Source organism: Solanum verrucosum, unplaced genomic scaffold (genome assembly GCF_900185275.1).
Source record: "Solanum verrucosum unplaced genomic scaffold, falcon-dt-bn FXZP01000163.1, whole genome shotgun sequence".
NCBI classification, from domain to species: Eukaryota; Viridiplantae; Streptophyta; class Magnoliopsida; order Solanales; family Solanaceae; genus Solanum; species Solanum verrucosum.
Genome location: NW_026020379.1, coordinates 1,835,695 through 1,856,891, shown reverse-complemented (window position 1 = coordinate 1,856,891; position 21,197 = coordinate 1,835,695). Strand labels below are relative to the sequence as shown.

Here is a 21,197-nt window from a genome sequence, read left to right as displayed (position 1 = left end):
TTCAAATAGTTGAGCAACACTTTAAGCCCTTCTCCATTGTATACATTAACAATTGAAAAGTATAAAATGTACACAAATTTTATCATTGCCCAAAGACAATTCTATGTATTGAAAAATAAGACACTTACCTTAGGTCCCCAAAGTGCCTGAGTCACCCCTCCTCCTACCTCAAAAATAGAGAAGTTGTTTCGGATAAACCCTCGACTCAAAATAAAATTCAAATAAATAAAAAAGAAGAAATGAAAGTGAAAAGTAACTAAATATTTTGTACAATAATTACAATCAATACGATAATCAAAGTACAAGAAACAACAAATAGTAGCAAAAAATGAAAAAAAAAAACAAAAGATAGAAAACTTGTAATACGATAATTAAAGTATAAGAAACAACAAAAAGTAGCACAAATAAAAAAATGAAATACAAAAAACGGCTAAAACGATAATCGAAATACAAAAAATAACAAATAATAGCGGAAGTCAAAAAACGAAAGAGCGGTATACAAATCCAATTAGGCGCGGGAAATAACAGCCCCAAATGGCCAAAGCTATAAATACATCTTCTTCTTCTTCCATTTCGTCTTCTTCACAAACCAAACTCCATTTTTTTCTGAAACTGTGATTCTCTGCTCCAAGAAAAGATAAATTCCAGAAACCCATTCACTCCTAGAATGGAAATTGGTTCTTCTTCAAAACAACCAGAAGATATTGGGGGAATAAATACATCTTCTTCTTCTCCCCGTCTTCCACACAAACCAAAATTCACTTTTTCTGAACTTCTGCTCCAAGAAAAGATGAATTCCAGAAATACATTCACTCCTAGAATGGAAATTGGTTCTTCTTCAAGAAGTGTAGATGCCAAAATTGGTTCTTCAAGAAGTATAATTGCAGAAATTGGTTCTGATAGAAGCAATATATCAATGGATTTCGCTGCTTCTTTAAATCAACCAAGACTTGAACAAACCATTACTGATCCAGACACCAAAGATACTTATCTTCTCAACTTGAAAATTGGGTCTTTTTCTAATGGAAATTGCCCTGTTTACAGAGCTGTGTTTTCGAAATATACGTATGAGGCTGGCAGAGCCCTCCCTTATGACCATGTTACTTTGAAGATCATCAACATGAACCTCCATGAGAATGAATTCAACTTGATTCGAAGTCAAAGTGATACACGCATTGCTCTTTTTGAGAATCCCCACATAATTCGATGCAGGAAAACTTTCATTACTGCAAATTTGCTATGCGTTTGTTTGCCGTATATGTCTGAGGGATCGCTTCGTTATATTCTCTCCACTCGTCCCGAAAAGAAATTGCCAGAACGTCTCATTCCTGTTGTTCTTAAAGAAGTGCTTATTGGTCTACGAGACGAACTTCATGTTTTCTACAGACCGACGCCTCATAATAGTTTGAATGCCGGAGATATCTTTGTTAACATCCACTATTATACTAAAGCTTTGTCGATCAAGTTAGCATTTGAAACATCTGTTTATGATTCCGAACCCCCAGATTGTAATGGTGAAGAAGCTAGTTCGTTTTTGAATCCGAAGAGTATTTCTATATGGGGTGCTGCACCAGAGGTGTTTGGGAGTGAAAATGAGGATAACAGAGGAGCAAAATCTGATATGTGGTTATTGGGAATAACAGCACTGGAATTGGTGTATGGGAATTTACCTGTGAAGAATCGGACAGACTTCGATTATATAATTAACAAGTTAAGGGTGAAGAAGAAATTTCCAAAATCACTTAAAAAGATGATGATCAAGAGGGATAAGAAACTCAAGAAAGTGATGGATTTTGCTAAACGAAAGAAAAGGGTGTTTTCGCGCGAGTTTGAGGAGATGGTTCTTGCTTGTCTTAGAGAGAATCCAGACGACAGGCCAACTGCCAAGGAGCTTTTGAAAACTCCATTCTTTAGTGAAATTGAAAGGTTTAAGCAATTTGTGTGTTGAATACTAATAATTGAGCAGTGAAAGATCAAAAAGGAAATATCGATATGTATAGTGTGTATTACTTTCATTTAGGCATGAAATGAGCTGTTTTCTTAGTTGGGATCATATGGTTTATATACATGAAATGGAACTTCTGCGGATCTGTTGTCTGATTCTTCCTTTTGTTTCTTTATTTGGATGAAACATTTGTATGTTCGTATGAAGTTGATCATCCTCTGTGGATAATGCATCTGTTTTATGAACAGATTTCCAGTTATAATAGACTATTTGATCGAACACATTCGTATTAGGATCTTGCACTTTGAAATTTTTATGTCTTACACTGTTTTTCTTATTAACGGTTATGCTTTCTCCAAACTAAACCTCACTTAGTGGGATAACACGTACATATGATCGACATTTCTTGTACATGACTCGTCTGCATACAAAGTGCTCCCATACCCAGAATTCGAATGAATGAATCCCTATTTCAACAATTTATAGATGGTTTGTTCTTCGACTGTCTAGTTGTTGCCATGATTAGCAACTAAGTGCCTTCATGATCTCTCAAAATTGCTCACTTGATCCAATTGAAATATAATTTTGGACATCATATTAATGACCAAGAAAATCCTCCCACCTAATACTTAAAGGTCCTCCAAATGAACTCCATATTATATATATCCTCTTGGCCAAATAAAAGTATGGATCATAGTTTCTCTTAGTGGATTTTTTCTCAAATTAGAACAGTATTTATAAGCTCTGATAAGTGATAAGCACGAGTTCCGGTAAACAATATTTTGTGGCGATACAATTACTTTGCAAATACTGCATCATGAACAGATACTGGAAATTATTTACTGAAGAGTTGCAGGTTGTAGCTTTTTACAGCTGTCCTTTTCAAGTAACAAAACTCTTAGTCTCTCATGGGATCGAGTCCCCTATTAGATCACATAGATTGTTAAATCATCAAAACTACAGAATGAGCTCAAAATAACATTTCTCCCTTTTTTATGATGACAAACTTACTCAACTTCTTTTCCCTTTATCAATACTCGTTCCCCCTATCAACATGACCATGTTCTTTCAAAACAAAATGACTTACCAAGCTCAGCCTTAACAATTTCCCCCTTTTTGACATCATAAAAAGTAAAATAGTAAACCAGGTTGACAGAATGCAGTTCAAGCAAATTCATGGTCGCTTGGGTAACACTGATCATAAGTAAAAATGCATAACGTAATGAGACACGTCAGTAAACACAAGACCAATATCATTCATTAACAAAGAACATAGTATTCAAAAGGCATAATACATAAATGTGCCCTTTAACTTGGCCTCATTTTACGTTTATGTCCTCCAATTTTGGGTATGCACAAGTAGACACTTAAACTTGTATAAAGTTGAACAAGTAGACACATGAGTTCTACATGGCACAATACACGTAGGATAAAAAATGACATGTAGGACATGTGTGTATATTTGTTCAACTTTATACAAATTTAAGTGTCTACTTGTACAGACCCAAAGTTGAAGGACATAAATGTGATTTGAAGCCAAGTTAAAGGGCATATTTATGTATTATGCCTATTCAAATATTGCAATTAAAAATTACAAAGAGAACCGGGACAATGCCCACTGAGTTTCAACAAAAAGAGAAGTTAGGGAACTGAGATAAGAGTTTTTGGAGGAGGGATTGGAGTATGAGGGTTAATCTGGCATTAACCTCAACAATTTTGAATTTCTGGAGAGATTGAAGGAATGGAGAGGTATTAAAGGAGGTGAATTAAAGGGAGTGACAGGTCCCCTGAAAGGTAGTGGTCTTTGGTATTCAAATGATGGGACAACGGTTAGGAACCCGGATGACTGATTACAACGATTCTCATAAGCAATTTAAAGAATGCTAATCTTTGAGACTTGACCAAGTCCCTCTCTATAGTTTAAATGTAATTTGTCTGAGTCTATCCTGACCTTCCATATATTCACCATGTGTGTATACCTACAAAATTAAATTTGCCAAAACAAACATTACCGAAAACGAGGATACCTGCTCCCTAGACATAGTCAAGTAAGGGGTTGATTTCTTCCACTCAATCGAGTTTCAGGATCCCCAACTTCAATCTATTTTCTTGAACAGGTCCCTACTTAGAGCCATCGTGAGAATATCATCAATTTGATCTTCAATCTTGCAAAATTGCATGTTGATGTTTACCTTGTCATCATCATTATCCCTTAGAAAATAATGTCTCACATCAATCAATATGCTTAGTTCTATGCTACACTGGATTCTTAATCATATTTGTATATTCGCACGAGAGAGGAATAGTGTGACTGACCACTTCACTTCAAAGTCTTAAATTGTGCATAACAAGTCACAACTGCTACATACTCTGTCTCAACTGTTGAAAAAGCAACAATTTTTTGCTTTTTAAGCCCCCAAACCAGAAAATGAATCATTCCTAAGGTTCTCTTTATATCAACTTGATACCCTACATAATCTAAATCATCAAATCAAATCAGTCTCCTAATGGATAGAATAAAACCAAGTCCGATCCCATGTTTTCTTCAAATATCTCAGGATCCACTTAGCAGCAGCTATCAAGTGTGATTCTTCTCGACAGGTTTGGAATATTGCACATAGACCAATGCCGAAAACAATGTTCGGTCTGCTGGCAGTGAGAAACTTGCTAAACATAAGCTAGTTATTGGCCTTTCAAAATTAAACTATATGAACAATCACATTGGTGATACATGTCAAATAAATAAGCAAACTAGAAACTTTATTATTGTAAACGATATTGTGTGTGCTACTTAATCTTTGCAGCTACTACATGTAGACCTTTAACTAAAACTATTAGGGGTCGTTTGGTAGGCCGCATTAAAACAAATAGTCTATATATTATGTATGGTATTATTTAGTACTATGCTTGGTAGGAATTTGGGCATATGTATAACTAATTAATGGATTAGTTATACAGGATGTATTACTAATACCTCCCATTTGGAGGTATTAGTAATACATCGGATATAATATCATGGGATAAGTCTATGTTAAGACAAAAATATCCCTCAAATCATTTTAATTATTTTGATTATTTTCTTGATTTTATGTTTTATATTTGTACTAGTAAATTTATTTAAACAAATTAACTTACAAATTATTTAGAGAGAGTTGTTTGTTACTAAATAAATCCAATACAAATTAATACAATATTTGAAACGTGAGTTGTTTAACATTAACTAATTAAAAAGGCACTATATCACCACATGACGTTTGTATTTTGAACAATTTATAAAATTGCATACATATTAAAACTAAACTTGCAATTGTTATGTGTAAATGTAGATGGTTTATTCAATTTTACTATTATTTACTGTCTTTCCAATTTTAAAAGTTGATAGTTTATCGTTTTTAAATTGAAAATTGACATTTTGTAAGTGATCAATTTACTAAGATGACAATTATTTATCCTCAAATAATTTAAGTGAAAAAAAAGGCAAACATGACAACAAAATTGTTCTTCTCATAGCTAAGTTAGAAGGCATAAAAAATAATATTGTCCGGCAATTGTTTACCTTAACCCAATTACATAATAATTCAAGGGTATAATTGAAAAGAAGTTTCTTTTATAAAGTTCTAATCCAAACACAAGATGATGTGGGAAATAATGAACCAAACACTTGATAAAAATAAATCTGCATTACTAATCTCTGCACTATTAATTTATACATTACTAATCCCTATATTATTAATCTTTGTACTAAACAACCCCTTAGTATTGAAGGAAAAAAGTACGCTTTTGTTACTGGAGGAAAAATTGAAATAAGGCTTTTGAGAACTATTTTTTTTCCCTTTTTCTCTCTGCTATTCCATCAAAATTATATTGGTACACAAAAATACATTATAAGCAATAAAAAAAACTACATTATATATAAGCATAATAATATTATACAATTATTTATAACAAATTAACAATAACACAAACAAATATAGTAATAAACAAAAAATGAAAGCCCGAAAGTCGCAAGAGAATAATTATAAGGGAAATTACATGGTTAAGCAAACATATACTAGTTAATTAGTCATTATAGTTTTAGTTTTAGTTAATTACCACTCCCGACCAACATTCAGTGATAATCACGTGGGCTGAGATTTCGAATTTGTATAATTCAAAATTTGTATAATATAATTTGTATAATTTTTCTATAATATAAATTGTATAATTTTTGTATAATGTAATTTTTTATAATATAAATTGTATAACTGTTTAGAGTTCAGATGTTTGTATTTGTATAAATTCGTCATTTTGAGTTTATATAAAAATAGCTCAATTATACAAACGTACTCGAGAATTATACAAACGAGACAACTTAAACTATAGCTACAACCCATAAATATGCAAATTATAACTGTGAAGCATAATTAGACATGTAATACTTAGCCATTTAAGAAAAAGAAAAGGGGAAAACTTAAACAGATAAAATAAAATAAAATAAAAAAAGAAAAAAAAAAGGCAAATGGCCAAAGCTATAAATACATCATCTTCTTCTTCTTCACAAACCAAATTCCATTTTTTTCTGAAACTGTGATTCTCTGCTCCAAGAAAAGATGGATTCCAGAAACCCATTCAGTCCCAAAATGGAAATTGGTTCTTCTTCAAAACAACCAACAGAAATTGGTTCTTCTTCTTCTTCTCCTCCTCGTCTTCCTCACAAACCAAATTCCACTTCTTCTGAACTTCTGCTCCAAGAAAAGATGAATTCCAGAAACCCATTCAGTCCTAAAATGGAAATTGGTTCTTCTCCAAAACAACCAGAAGATATTGGTTCTTCAAGAAGTGTAGATGCCCAAATTGGTTCTTCTTCAAATCAACCAAGAGATGTTGGTTCTTCAAGAAGTAGTGTTGCAGAAATTGGTTCATTGGATTCAAATCAACCAAGACTTGGACAAACCATCACTGATCCAGACACCAAAGATACTTATCTTCTTAACTTGGAAATTGGGTCTTTTTCTAATGGACACTGCCCTGTTTACAGAGCTAAGTTTTTCAAATATTTTTATGACGTTGGTAAATCCCTCCCTTATGGCTATGTCACTTTAAAGATCATCAATATGAATCTCCATGACCATGAATTCCACTTGATTCGACGTCAAAGTCATACACGCCTTACTTATCGTCAGAATCCCAACATAATTCGATGCAAGAAAACTTTCATGGCTGCGAATTTGTTTTGCATTTGTTTGCCGTATATGTCTGAGGGATCGCTTCGTTCTATTCTCTCCACTCGTCCCGAAAAGAAATTGCCAGAGAATTTCATTCCTGTTGTTCTTAGAGAAGTACTTGTTGGTCTACGAGACGAACTTCATATTTTCTACACACCAACTCTTCATAAGAGTTTGAGTGCCGGAGATATCTTTATTGACATCCACAGTTATACTAAAGAAATGTGGATCAAGTTAGCATTTCAAGTTTCTGCTTATGATTCCGAACCCCCAAATTGTAATGGTGAACAAGCTAGTTCGTTTTTGAATCCGAAAAGTATTTCTATATGGGGTGCTGCACCAGAGGTGTTTGAGAGTGAAAATGAGGATAACAGAGGAGCAAAATCTGATATCTGGCTATTGGGAATAACAGCACTGGAATTGGTGTATGGGAATTTACCCGTGAAGAATCGTAGAGACTTGAATTATATAATCAACAAGATAAGGGAGAAGAAGAAATTTCCAAAATCACTTGAAAAGATGATGATCAAGAGGGATAAGAAACTCAAGAAAGTGATGGATTTAGTTAAACGAAAGAAAAGGGTGTTTTCGCGAGAGTTTGAGGAGATGGTTCTTGCTTGTCTTAGAGAGAATCCAGATGACAGACCAACTGCTGATGAGCTTTTGAAAACTCCATTCTTTAGTGATATTGAAAGGTTTAAGCAATTTGTGTTGAACTGAGCGGTGAAAGATCAATGTGGTGGTATTAGTAAAGCAGATTCTTGGATTATGATGTATAATGTGTACTACTTTCGTTTAGGCTGAAATGATCTGTTTTCTTAGTTGAGGATCATATGGTTTATATACATGAAATGTAACTTCTGTGGATTTGTCTTCTGTTTCTTTATTTGGATGAAACCTTTGTATGTTCATACGATGCATCTGTTTATGAATAGCAAATGAATTCTGGTTGTCCGAATTGGGCTGTTGATCGATTTCTTGACAGCAGACGGGGCAAACAGATTTCCAGTTATAGGCAGTGGTCTGGTTATGTCTTACACTTGCTTTTCTTATTAAGAGTTATACTTTTTTCATTGTTTTCTTACACTCCACCCTCCATAGACGTGACTTAGTGGGATTTGTTGTTGTTGGTCTGGTTATGTCCATTTCAATTAGTATCATCCTAATTGCATAACACGTACATATGATTAATATTTCTTGTACATGTCTCGTCTGCATACAAAGGGCCCCCAAACACCAAATTAGAATCAATGAATCTCTACTTCAGCAATTCTACAGATGGTTTGTACCGCAACTGTCTAGCTGTTGCCATAATTAGCGACTAATTACCCTCATGATCTCTCCTAATATGATCACCTGATCCAATCAAACAGGCCTTCTCTCAGACTTTATTCGTCAAATAGAACTGGCAACAAGTCCAAGTCCTAGGTATCTGATCTTTTGGAACAGCAAGAGCAATTGAAGCATGAGCTTGAGGAAATGACAGTCGCTTTGGCTAGCTGCGATGCTGAAATTGTCAGGCTTAATGCCCAGTTGTTACAGGCACAAGCTGAGGGACCTGGTGCAGGTGAACTTGTGGCTTTGAAAGCCCAAAATGAACGTCTCAATGTTGAAGTCAAGAGCCTCACCCAACAGTTGCTCATACAGAGTGAAATGCTCGAATGATCCTACTTCTCCAATCCTTAGATCCTAAGCCTCCTACTTCCTGAACTCCTAAAATAATCTTCCCTCCTTTTTTATCCCATTGACAGTTCTATGGTTCTTATTTGTAATTTTTTTGTAGTATTTTGGATGACTATTCTCATATATTAATGAATGTTTTTGCCTTGTATTTACCATCTCTCCTCCAAATTCTTATGTATTTTTATTCATGTTAAGTGTTTCCAAGTGGCCATGAATTTGTCTCGACTACATGATAGTGGCTTGGTTTTGCTGCTTTACTTTCTTGTGATGTCAAAAGGGGGAAGATTGTGTTGATGTGGGTTAGTTAGTAGGGATCTGATCACACTACTAGGGGGAATTCGTGAACCAATAGTACAATTGATAGGGCCGGGGGAACAAGTTTGATATAGTTTGTCATCATCAAAAAAGGAAAAATGTTATATTGTGAAGTTTTGATGAATTAACAAACTATGAGATCTGGTAGAGGGATTGGTCCCATGAGTGAGAGACCTTCAAGACAGACCACAGAGGACAACTGTAAAGCTGCCACAACTATAGTGATTGGTGAGCAAGGCAAAAGAGGTGCAAGTCCTTAGTCAATGGCGTTGCACTAGGTTATTTTGTCCATCTTATATTGGTCACCTAGACAAAAAAATAACCTAGTTCTTGCAATCAAGATTTTCACAAAAAAAAAAAAGCAAAAGCCATTCTCATACATCGCAAGGGACCTAAATGAGAGAGATCAAGTGATCTTTAGTTGTTATGTGAGGTTAATGTCTTGTGTTCTAATAGTGTAAGATATATTCCTATACTATAAAGGAATATTGATCATATCAGTTGTAATCATTATCAAGTTGAGTTCATAGCTAGAGTTAGCTTTGTCGAGTTTTGAGTGATATCTATATTAACTAGAGATAGTTAATATTGTGGGCAATGGAGTCATTGTTTTGATCGATCTTGTAATAGAGTTGTTACAAAGAGGGAAGGGATTAAGGGTTCAATTCCTAGGTTGCAATTAGTGAAGTTGTTGCTGAAATCCTATGAGACAGTCGTGGTTTTTTCCTCCCTTGAACAAAGTGGTTTCCATGTAAACAACCTCTATTTTTTTTACTAAGCATTACTTTCTGTATAGTTCATGTTTGTGTCAAGGGATCTGGTATGTTGACTTGTGGTGGACTCGTACAAGCCATCAATATCAAACCAATCAATATTTTATTGGTTGACATTTGACTAGTGTATTAGTATATTTACAAACCGATATTCAATAAGCCGAATTGTAAGCATAATTACTCTCCCAATAAGTGACCCTACTAAGATGGTAGCTATTTTAGACATGTAATACTTGGCCATTTAAGAAAAGAAAAGGGGAAAACTTAAAGAAGCAAAATAAAATAAGGGCCAATTATGCGCGGGAAAATAACAACCCAAAACGGCCAAAGCTATAAATACATCTTCTTCTTCTTCCATTTTCGTCTTCCTCACAAACCAAATTCCATTTTTTTCTGAAACTGTGATTCTCTGCTCCAAGAAAACATGGATTCCAGAAACCCATTCAGTCCCAAAATGAAAATTGCTTCTTCTTCAAAACAGCCAACAGATACCGATTCTTCAAGAAGTGTAGATGCCGAAATTGGTTCTTCTTCAAAACAACCAATCAATATTGGTTCTTCAAGAAATGTAGATGCAGAGATTGGTTCTTCTTCAAATCGACCAGGACTTGAACAAACCATCACTGATCCAGACACCAAAGATACTTATCTTCTCAACTCGGAAATCGTGTCTTTTTCTAATGGAAATTGCCCTGTTTACAGAGCTCTGTTTTCCGATTTTTTGTATGGCACTGGCAGACCCTTCCCTCGTGGCTATGTCACTTTGAAGATCATCAATCAACATCGCATTTTTCAACCTCAGAATCCCAACGTAATTCGATGCATGAAAACTTTCATTGCTTCAAATTCATTATGTGTTTCTTTGCCGTATATGTCTGAGGGATCGCTTCGTTCTTTTCTCTCCACTCGTCCTGAAAAGAAATTGCCAGAGAATTTCATTCCTGTTGTTCTTAAACAAGTAGTTGTTGGTCTACAGACGAAGTTGATGTTTTCTGCACTCAAACGCTTTATAAGAGTTTGAATGCCGGAGATATCTTTGTCGATAAGGGAGAAGAAGAAATTTCCAAAATCAGTTGAAAAGATGATCATCAATTTCTTTTGAAAACTCCATTGTTTAGTGATACTGAAAGGTTTAAGCAATTTGTTGGATTAAGATTGATGTATAATGTGTAGTACATGAAATCCTCTGTTTTCTGAGTTTGGGGATTGTATACATGAAATGAAACTTCTGCTGGATTTCTCATCTCATTCTTCCTTCTGTTTCTTTATTTGTATGTTCGATTTGGCTGTTGATCGATTTTGCCATTGTTTTATTACACTCTACCCTCCGCAAACGTCACTTAGTGAATAATATTTCTTGTATTCTCTAGTCTACCAATATAAAAAGGTCGTTACACTTTTCAGATTTTTCTCCATCTCCAACTACGTATATTTTAAGTTGAAAATTGTAATGAATAGCAGAATTTTAAGTTCATTTGGACTTTAGAGGCCAAAACACTCTCTTTCTCTTTTGAGGGGACAAAACTTTTTTGGAAATTTGAAATGTTATTACAATAAGTAAAATTTACTCAATTTCGTTCATATTTAGTTGTCCATGATATTATTTTGGGATATCTAATAATATTTGTCTAGTTTATAAAATTAATAAATAGTTTATCATGCTGCATTTATTTTATCCTTACTATAAACTACTATTTATTTTTTAATATTTAGATGACTTATATTTAATAAGGGTGATTTGGTAAAATTACATTTATCTCTCTGTCAAGTCAATAGTGGATAACTATTATTGGAAAAAAGTAATTAAGAAGATGTTGAAGAAGTTTTTTTTGCCATTGAAAAAAAGCTAACAATATGCTTCTTGAAAGAAAAAAAAAACGTAAGCAAAATAAAAAATTCCAAACAAAAATATCTCTATCATTAATACTCCATATTTACCAAGTATATCATTCATTAATTCATCAATTCTACTTATAAAACAACCCATTTGGTCACTACATATAACAACGGGGAACTTTCGCAAATAGCTATTATAATAAACTTAATTATGCTTCATAGTTATAGTTTGCATATATATAGGTTGTAGCTACAGTTTAAGTTGTCTCATTTGTATAATTCGCGGATTTGTATAATTAGCAGGTTTGTATAATTCGCGGGTACATTTGTATAATTCAGTTATTCTTGTATAAACTCGAAATAACTAATTTATATAATTACAAACATCAGAAGTAAACAATTATACAAATTCCAAATTATACAAAAGTTATACAAATTCTGAATTATACAAACACGCAAATTATACAAAACTAAAAAGTTGAGCCGCGTAATTATAGCTAAAATTAGATCGTAATTGTAATTAAGGCAAACTATAGCTATGTTAACTACTAATTAACTAGTATATGTTTCCTTATATGCGTAATTTTCCCTATAACAATTTGTTTCCTTTATAAGAGAAAAACATATTATTTATATAAGAGAGAAGTATTGAACACTCTTCAATTAGGTGTAAATTATTAGTTTTATTCCTTAACAATTGACCGTCTTAAAAATATTTTTTTTACTTGACTAATTCCACTTAAATACACCTTCGATCTTGCAACATGGGTGAAATACACCCCTAAATTCTCGCCAAGTTTAAGAGTGTTTTCAACACTTCTCTCGACTTTTTATTAAGAGTCGCATGCTCCTATAGGAGTTTGAAACCAATTGCTATGTCATGTGGCTAATCGGGGCAGATCGAGGTGTATCTAGGTTTAGTTAGTCAAGTAGATGAGTGTTTTAAGATTGTTAGTAGTTTAGAGACGAAACTAATAATTTGCGTCAAGTTTAGAAATGTTTTCAATAGTTCTCTCTTTAAATAATAATAATAAAAGATTATAATTACGTCATATTCTTGTTGTAATTATCAAGGTATATTTTAATATATTTGCATTTTATACTATATATATAATGGGAAAATTGTATATAATAGCAAACTATTAATTCAAATTAAATGCTATAAATATACTTTGATTTAATTGTACCCTATAGCAAACTATTGCTATTTTCGCCACTCTCCCTGGTGGAATCTCGCTCGCCACTCTCGTTGGTGGCAGTCTCGCTCGCCTCTCTCGCTTTTATACATACACAAATGTATAAAATGTGTTTGTGTTTGTATAAAGTGAGAGGAAATTGTATATATACATATATTTTCGTTCCCCTCTCTCCCCTCTCCCAGATCTCGCTCGCCACTCTCCCAAATCTCGCTCGCCACCCTCGCCTCTCTCGCTTATACAAACAGAAACGAAATGTATAAATTGCGCTTCTGTTTGTATAAAGCGAGAGAAAATTGTATATACACATGCAAATACATATATATTCGTCCTATACACTTATAATTATACAATACAAATATTTACCTGCTCAGTTTTCTTTTGCCTTTCTCTCTTTCTCGTTTTATACATACACATATTATACAATTGATCTTTTGTTTACAACTGCTTTCTTTTGTATATGTATAGCGAATTATACAACTGCCTTCTTTGTATATGTATAGCGAATTATACAATTGTTTAGTTTGTATATGTATAGCGAATTATACATATATATGTTTGCTATGGAGCGCAATTATGCAAACTTTGTTATAGCATACAAATATGAATTTTGTGTTTGCGTGAAAGTTGCTCATATATAATTCATTTCTTGTCCCAAAAAAAGACGTTTAATTTTTTTGTCCTCTTCAAGCAACCTTAACACTACTTAGCAGTGATTTAATTTTTAAATTTATATTGCTTGATATTTTTTAATATATTTAAATTATCATGATAATATTATATTAATATTTAATATTTTATTTTATTTATTTATGTATTATATTGATTAAAATATTAATATTTTTTAAAAATTTTAATTATATAAAAATAAGAACATTAAAGTCCTTCATACGATATATTCAATATTCTCCTGTATAAGAAGTGACAGTGGCGCAGCTGAATAGGCACACAATGGAGGTCTTAAACTTTTAATTTTCTTTTAAAAATATATTTTAAAAGTTTATTCTTCTAAATTTTTTAAGATGTAAAGTTGATTAAAAAATATTTATAAATTATTTTTAGATGCAAAGTTATTTCTTTTTTTCTTTCATGAAAAGATTTACTTTTTCTTATAAATAGTATTGGCTTAACCCGTCAGTGGTCTTCTAAAGTTGGCACCAATTTTCACTTAGACACCTTAAGTTCTTAATTAAGCTTTGTTCATTTTAGACATCTCATGTCATATCCCGTTGTGTCATTTTGGCACTTTTTATTGGCATGGCATAGTGAGTGTAATACACTCAATACCAGTGAAAGGCTCATTTAATCATTTTTTTTCATTTTCTTCCTCATTTTTCAGCCACCATCTCTCAAAACTTGAACTCCTTCCATGGAGAAATAGTTTTGATGATGCTACAGAAAAAAAAAATGAATTTCAACACGAAGAGATTTCACCAAAAAAAAATATTTCAACCCATTAGAAGGGCCACGATTCATGTTATCGCAAAGAAGAAGGGCAGCGAAAAATCTTGAAAAAGACGTTGGGTAGGGTTGGAGAGGGGTGGAGAAGACGATGTGGGTGGGGAAGAGGTTGGGGTTAGGGTGGGCAGAGGTGGAGAAAACGCTGGCTGGGTGGGGAATAGAGGAGAAGACGATGGGCGGGGAGGGGTTGGGGTGGGCGGGGCAGAGAAGATGACCTTGGTGGAGTTGGGTTATTTTTTAATTTTTTTTCTGTGTAATGTCATTTAGTCATTGGCTACTTCTTCATTCTACTAAAATATCATTATTTTTAATATATGTACCACGTGTTTTTATTTAATTTGCCACTTTGACACGATGAGCGAGTGTGTTACACACACCTTATATATTTGATTGATTGTTAAAAAAATGTTAAAATGAGACAATGCAATATGACATGAGGTGTCTAAAATGAACAAATCTTAGTTAAGGTGTTTAAGTGAAAATTGGTGTCAACTTTAGGGGGCCACCAATGGGTTAGGCCAATGATATTCCATTCATTTCAATCATTTGTCGTATTTTGACTTGACACAATTTTAAAAAAAAATAAAAAGGATTTTCGAATTTTATGATCTTAAATTATATGCATAGGTCTTAAACTACATGTATGTATAATGGGTCTCATGTATAATACATGAAAATATTTTTTAGGCTAAACAAATTGGTGCCCCCCTAAAGTTGGCATCAACTTGCACTTAGACATCTAAACTAGACTTTGTTCATTTTAGACACTTCATGTCAAGTCTTATTGTGTCATTTTGATACGTTTTTGTACAATCAGCCAAAATGTGTTTCACTCGCGAATGACGTGTAAAATGACGAATTAAATGATGACATATTTTATCTAAAATTGAAATTATTAATCTTTTCAATATTTTAATCTTGAAATGGGTCTATTCCTAAACTTTTAAAACATTCTCCATCGTTTTGTCATCATTTTGTTATAGCTATATTCATTCACCATGGTTGAAGTTTAAGCTTTTGAGAAAATGGAGAAGGAGAAGAAGAAAAAATAATTAAAAATTATCTAAATAAGCCTTTCACGTGCGGTCAACGAGTGTATCACACTCACTATGTCGTGTAAACAAAAAAAATGTTAAAATAACACATTGAGACCTGACATGAGGTGTTTAAAATGAACAAACCTTAGTTTAGGTATCTAAGTAAAAATTTGTGCCAACTTTAGGGGGTCACCGATGAGTTCAACCTATTTTATAATCTTGTGATCCTTAAACATGTCATGTGAAATATTAAAATTAAAAATTGACAAAAAAATATTTTAAAAAATCATTATTTTCGAAACGAACTAAAAAAATAAGGCAAATAAATTAAAATAAGGCAATACAAATTATTTTTAAAAGGCAAAATAATAATAATTCTATTATTATTAAAAAATGCCCCCCTCAAATTTGATGGAATATCTCAATTAGTTATATTGATTCATTAATTTCTAATTATAAAAGGGAAAATGCATAAGTACCCCCCAGCTTATACCCAAAATCCCTGAGACACACCTAACTTTTACTAAGGTCTTATTACCCCCCCCCCCTCCCCCCTCCGAACTTATTTTTAATTAATTTTTTATCGGCTTACGTGGCAATATAAACCAGATAGATTGAAAGCTTTGTTCAACACGCGCTAGACCCCACTTTTTCAACTTTCTAAAAAGTAAGCTATCAGTTCAAAAGTAGCTTTTACACTTCCCAAAATTTCAAAAAGTTATCACTTTATGTTTTAGATAAAAATATTATTTATAATCTACTTTGTTAATATATTTTTAGTTAGTTTATAGATTTATTTCAAATTTGGGCTTGTAAAATTTTGTAAATATTATATATATAATTTTATTTTATTTATAGATAAAAATTTTTATTTATATCTACTTTGTTAGTATATTTTTGGTTAGTTTATAGTTTTTAATGTTTATATATTTTATTTTAAATTTGGGCTTGTAAAATTTTGTAAATATTATATATATAATTTTATTTTATTTATAGATAAAAAAATATTACTTATAATATACTTTGTTAATAGTACCCCCCCAGCCTATATCCGAAATCCCAGAGACACACATAACCTTTACTAAGGTCCTATTACCCCCCCCCCCCCCGAACTTATTTTATATGTAATATTCTACCCCTTTTTGGCCTACGTGGCACTATCTTGTGGGTCCAGCGCATGTTGACATTTTTTTCAAGGATAGTGCCACGTAGGCCGAAAAGGGGTAGAATATTATAGATAAATTAAGTTTGGGGGGGGGGGTAATAGGACCTTAGTAAAGGTTAGGTGTGTCTCTGGGATTTCGAGCATAGGCTGGGGGGTACTTATGCATTTTCCCTTGTTAATATATTTTTAGTTAGTTTATAGCTTTCAATGTTTATATATTTTATTTTAAATTTGGGCTTGTAAAATTTTGTAAATATTATATATATAATTTTATTTTATTTATAGATAAAAAAAATATTACTTATAATCTACTTTGTTAATATATTTTAGCTAGTTTATAGTTTTCAATGTTTATATATTTTATTTCAAATTTGGGCTTGCAAAATTTGTAAATATTTTATTTTGTATTAAGATCCGAAGTTACAATTATATTGTTATAGTTTTCAAATTTGAAGTTAACAATTTACTTTGTAAATATTTCGTTTTGTATTCAGTTTGACTGTATCCTTTAATCTTATTAATTTAACATAATGAACGTTGATATTTCAAAAAAAAATATTTTGTACTCATGTGAATTTTACCGTCTTTACAAAAATTTCTATTCATTTAACGTTTCTTAAGTTTAGCTTATTACACAGGTAGGTGAAAATATATTTGATCTCTTTTTCAAACACCGTTAAGTTGTAAAAAATTGAAAAAAAACCCGAAAGAACCGACTAAAACTGAAACAAAAAAAACCGACTTTTCGTGGCTTGATTTGGTATTTAGATTTAATAAACCGACATAATTGGTTTAGATTTTTTTTAATGAAAAACCAAACCAAACCGACCTATGTACACCCTTACTTCTAAGTCATCAAGAATCGTGGTTGAGTTCAAAGGTTAGTTTTTTTCTTGATTTTATTTTGTTAGCTTTTCGAAGAAAGGAGCAATTTAACTTATGATAATGGAGGTTTTTTTTTCCAAACATGAAGAACAATAATAAAGAAGAAGACAATTGAGTTAATATTTATTTTTTTCAAGTTTATTTTAACACATGGCCAATTTTTATTGGTCAGTGCTGTCTAAAAACTGCACCCACATGCCTAACATAGGTGAAGTCACGGACTCAGCCACGTAGGCTGAAAAGTGGTAAAAAATTAACGAAAAAATAAGTTCGGGGGGATAATAGGACCTTAGTAAAGGTTAGGTGTGTCACAGGAATTTTGGGCTTAGGTTGGGGGGTACTTATGGATTTTCCCATTATAAAACAACCTATTTGGTCACTGCATACAACAATCCGTTTCATTTATAAGAGAGATAGAATCGTATATTTAAATCAGATAAAAGTATTGAAAACATTCTTAAATTATGCGTGAATTATTACTTTTATTTTTGAACTACTGACAATTTTAAAAATACCATTTAACTTGGCTAATTGAACTTAAATACACCCCCGATCTTGCAACAGTGAAATACACCCTTAAATTCTCACCAAGTTAGTCTTTTCAACACTTCTCTCAACTTTTTATTAAGAGCCTCATGCTCCTATAAGAGTTTGAAACTATTTGTTATGTCATGTGGTTGATCAGGGGTGTATCTAAGTTTATTTAGTCAAATAGATGGATGTTTTTAAGACTGTTAATAGTTCATGATGAAATTAATAATTGCACTAAGTTTAAGGTATTTTCAATACTTTTCTATGTAAATAATTTTTTTTATAGTTACGTCATATTCTTGTTGTAATTATCAAGTTATAATTTTATATATTTGCATTTTACACTATACATATAATTCATTTCTTGTCCCAAAAAAAAAGACGTTTATTTTTCTTGTGCTCTTCAAGCAACCTTAACACTATTAAGTAGTGATTTAATTTGTGAATTGATTTTTAAATTTATTTTACTTGATATTTTTTATATATTTAAATTATCATGATAATATTATATTAATATTTAATATTTTATTTAATTTATTTTTGTATTATATTAATTAAAAAATTAATATATTCTTTTTAATTTTAATTATATAAAAATAAGAACTTCGTTAAAGTCCTTCATAAGAGATATTCAATATTCTCATATATAAGAAGTGACAGACTATAGTGGCGCAGCTGAATAGGCACCACTTCGTTGCGACTCAAATATATGAGTAACCTAAAATAAAAAATGAATTGAGGCCTTAAACTTTTAATTTTCTTTCAAGAAAATATTTTAAGTCTATTCTTCTAATTTTTTTAAGATGTAAAGTTGATTAAAATTATTTGAAAAATATTTTTAGATGCAAAGTTATTTTTTCCATGAAGAAATTTACTTTTTTTTTTATAAATAGTACTCCATCCATTTCAATCATTTGTCGTATTTTGACTTGACTCAAAATTTTAAAAAAATAAACAAGATTTTCGAATTTATAACCTTAAATTACATGTATGGATCTTAAGATCTTGAGATATTAAACATGTCATTTGAAAAGTTAAAACTCAAAATGAGAAAACACCCTTCCCCCCAAACTTGGTAGCACATCTTACTTTAATACTTTAACTACACGAGCTTTAAATACCCCCTTAGCATATTTGAAGTGAATTAATACCGCCCTAAGAATGTAATACCATTCTCAAAATGACAAGTGTATTATTACACACGCCACATTATTGACAAATTCTCTAAAATTTGATTTTGTTTTTTTAAATTCATTTCTTTTTTTTCTTTTCCTAATATATTTAAATACAAATTAATCCTTAATTCTTAGTAAGTTTAAGAAAAAGTAAGGCTCAAGTACACCCTAGACTATGATTGTCACAATCAAAAAATTCAGATTGTGATGGCACCTACTACATCCCACCCGTAGATAAGCCAAACCCATAGTTTAGAACTAGAAGCAACATACTATTGCGCGGAAGAAAAGAATTTCGGAAGATAAACCATAATAATAAGAAGCAAAGGGAAAAAAAAGGGAATCAAATCAAATACAAAAACCAACCCATGACGTGGTTTCGGCCGGTATTTGAGCAACTAATGAAAACAAGAGTACAGAAGCAATACAGTAATATATGACTCTCTCTGGAATCAAAATAAAGACTAGTCCTAGTGTGAAACACAGGGAGAGTGAGGCAACTCCGGACGTTAGGAGCTCACCCAAATCTCCAAATCCCATGAGTTGTTCCGCACGAGACCAAATCAGCGGTGAGAACTCGTATTTTGATCTATAGGGTGCAGAAGTGTAGTCGGGGAAATTACAAGTATTAGACATGTAAATACTTGGCCATTTAAGAAAAAGGAAAACTTATAGAAACAAAATAAATTTTGGGCCAATTATGCGCAGGGGAATAACAAATCCAAACGGCCAAAGCTATAAATACATCTTCTTCTTCTTCCATTTTCGTCTTCCTCACAAACCAAATTCCATTTTCTCTGAAACTGTGATTCTCTGCTCCAAGAAAACATGGATTCCAGAAACCCATTTAGTACCAAAATGGAAATTGGTTCTTCTTCAAAACAGCCAACAGATATTGGTTCTTCAAGAAGTTCAGATGCCGAAATTGGTTCTTTTTCAAATCGACCAAGACCTGGACAAACCATCACTGATCCATACACCCAAGATACTTATCTTCTCATCTTGAAAATTGGGTCTTTTTCTAATGGAAGATGCCCTGTTTACAAAGCTCTGTTTTCCAGAAATACATATCGCTCTGGCGGACCCGTTCCTCGTGGCTATGTCACTTTGAAGATCATCGACATGAAACTCCATCAGAATGAATTCAAATTGATTCAACATCAACTTCAAACACACCTTTTTCAACCTCAGAGTCCCAGCATAATTCGAAGCAAGAAAACTTTCTTTGCTTCGAATTTGTTATGTGTTTCGTTGCCGTATATGTCTGAGGGATCGCTTCGTTCTATTCTCTCCACTCGTCCTGAAAAGAAATTGCCAGAGAATTTCATTCCTGTTGTTCTTAGAGAAGTACTTATTGGTCTACGAGACGAAGTTCATGTTTTCTGCCGTCCAACGCTTCATAAGAGTTTGAATGCCGGAGATATCTTTGTTAACATCCACGATGATACTAATGAAATGTCGATCAAGTTAGCATTTGAAGTATCCATTTATGACTCCGGACCCCCATTTGAAGAAGGTAGTTTGTTTTTGAATCCGAAGAATATTTCTATATGGGGTGCTGCACCGGAGGTATTTGAGAGTGAAAATGAGGATAACATAGGAGAAAAATCTGATATGTGGCTATTGGGAATAACAGCACTGGAATTTGTGTATGGGAATTTACCTGTGAAGAATCGTAGAGACTTGAATTATATAATCAACAAGATAAGGGAGAAGAAGAAATTTCCAAAATCACTTGAAAAGATGATGATCAAGAGGGATAATAAATTCAAGAAAGTGATGGATTTAGTTAAACGAAAGAAAAGGGTGTTTTCGTGGGAGTTTGAGGAGATGATTCTTGCTTGTCTTAGAGAGAATCCAGAGAACAGGCCAACTGCTTTTGAGCTTTTGAATACTCCATTCTTTAGTGATATTGAAAAGTTTAAGCAATTTGTGTTAATTGAGCAGTGAAAGATCATGTTCAGCAGATTCGTTAAGGCATGAAATGATCT

General features: G+C 32.5%; 4 protein-coding genes across 8 annotated transcripts in view; all 4 read left to right on the top strand.

Moving 5' to 3' along the window:
* LOC125839081 (actin-depolymerizing factor 10-like) overlaps window positions 1-21,197 on the top strand; it is an 858,671-nt gene that overhangs the window by 662,995 nt on the left and 174,479 nt on the right. The window lies entirely within an intron of this gene.
* On the top strand, window positions 668-1,948 carry LOC125839031 (serine/threonine-protein kinase BLUS1-like). Its single transcript, XM_049518022.1, has one exon. The coding sequence runs from the start codon at window positions 668-670 to the stop codon at window positions 1,946-1,948; it is 1,281 nt and encodes a 426-aa protein (XP_049373979.1).
* LOC125839030 (serine/threonine-protein kinase BLUS1-like) lies at window positions 6,535-7,869 on the top strand. The gene has a single exon (XM_049518021.1). It carries the CDS (start codon window positions 6,535-6,537, stop codon window positions 7,867-7,869), a length of 1,335 nt encoding a protein of 444 aa, XP_049373978.1.
* On the top strand, window positions 20,035-21,156 carry LOC125839029 (serine/threonine-protein kinase BLUS1-like). Its single transcript, XM_049518020.1, has one exon. The coding sequence runs from the start codon at window positions 20,035-20,037 to the stop codon at window positions 21,154-21,156; it is 1,122 nt and encodes a 373-aa protein (XP_049373977.1).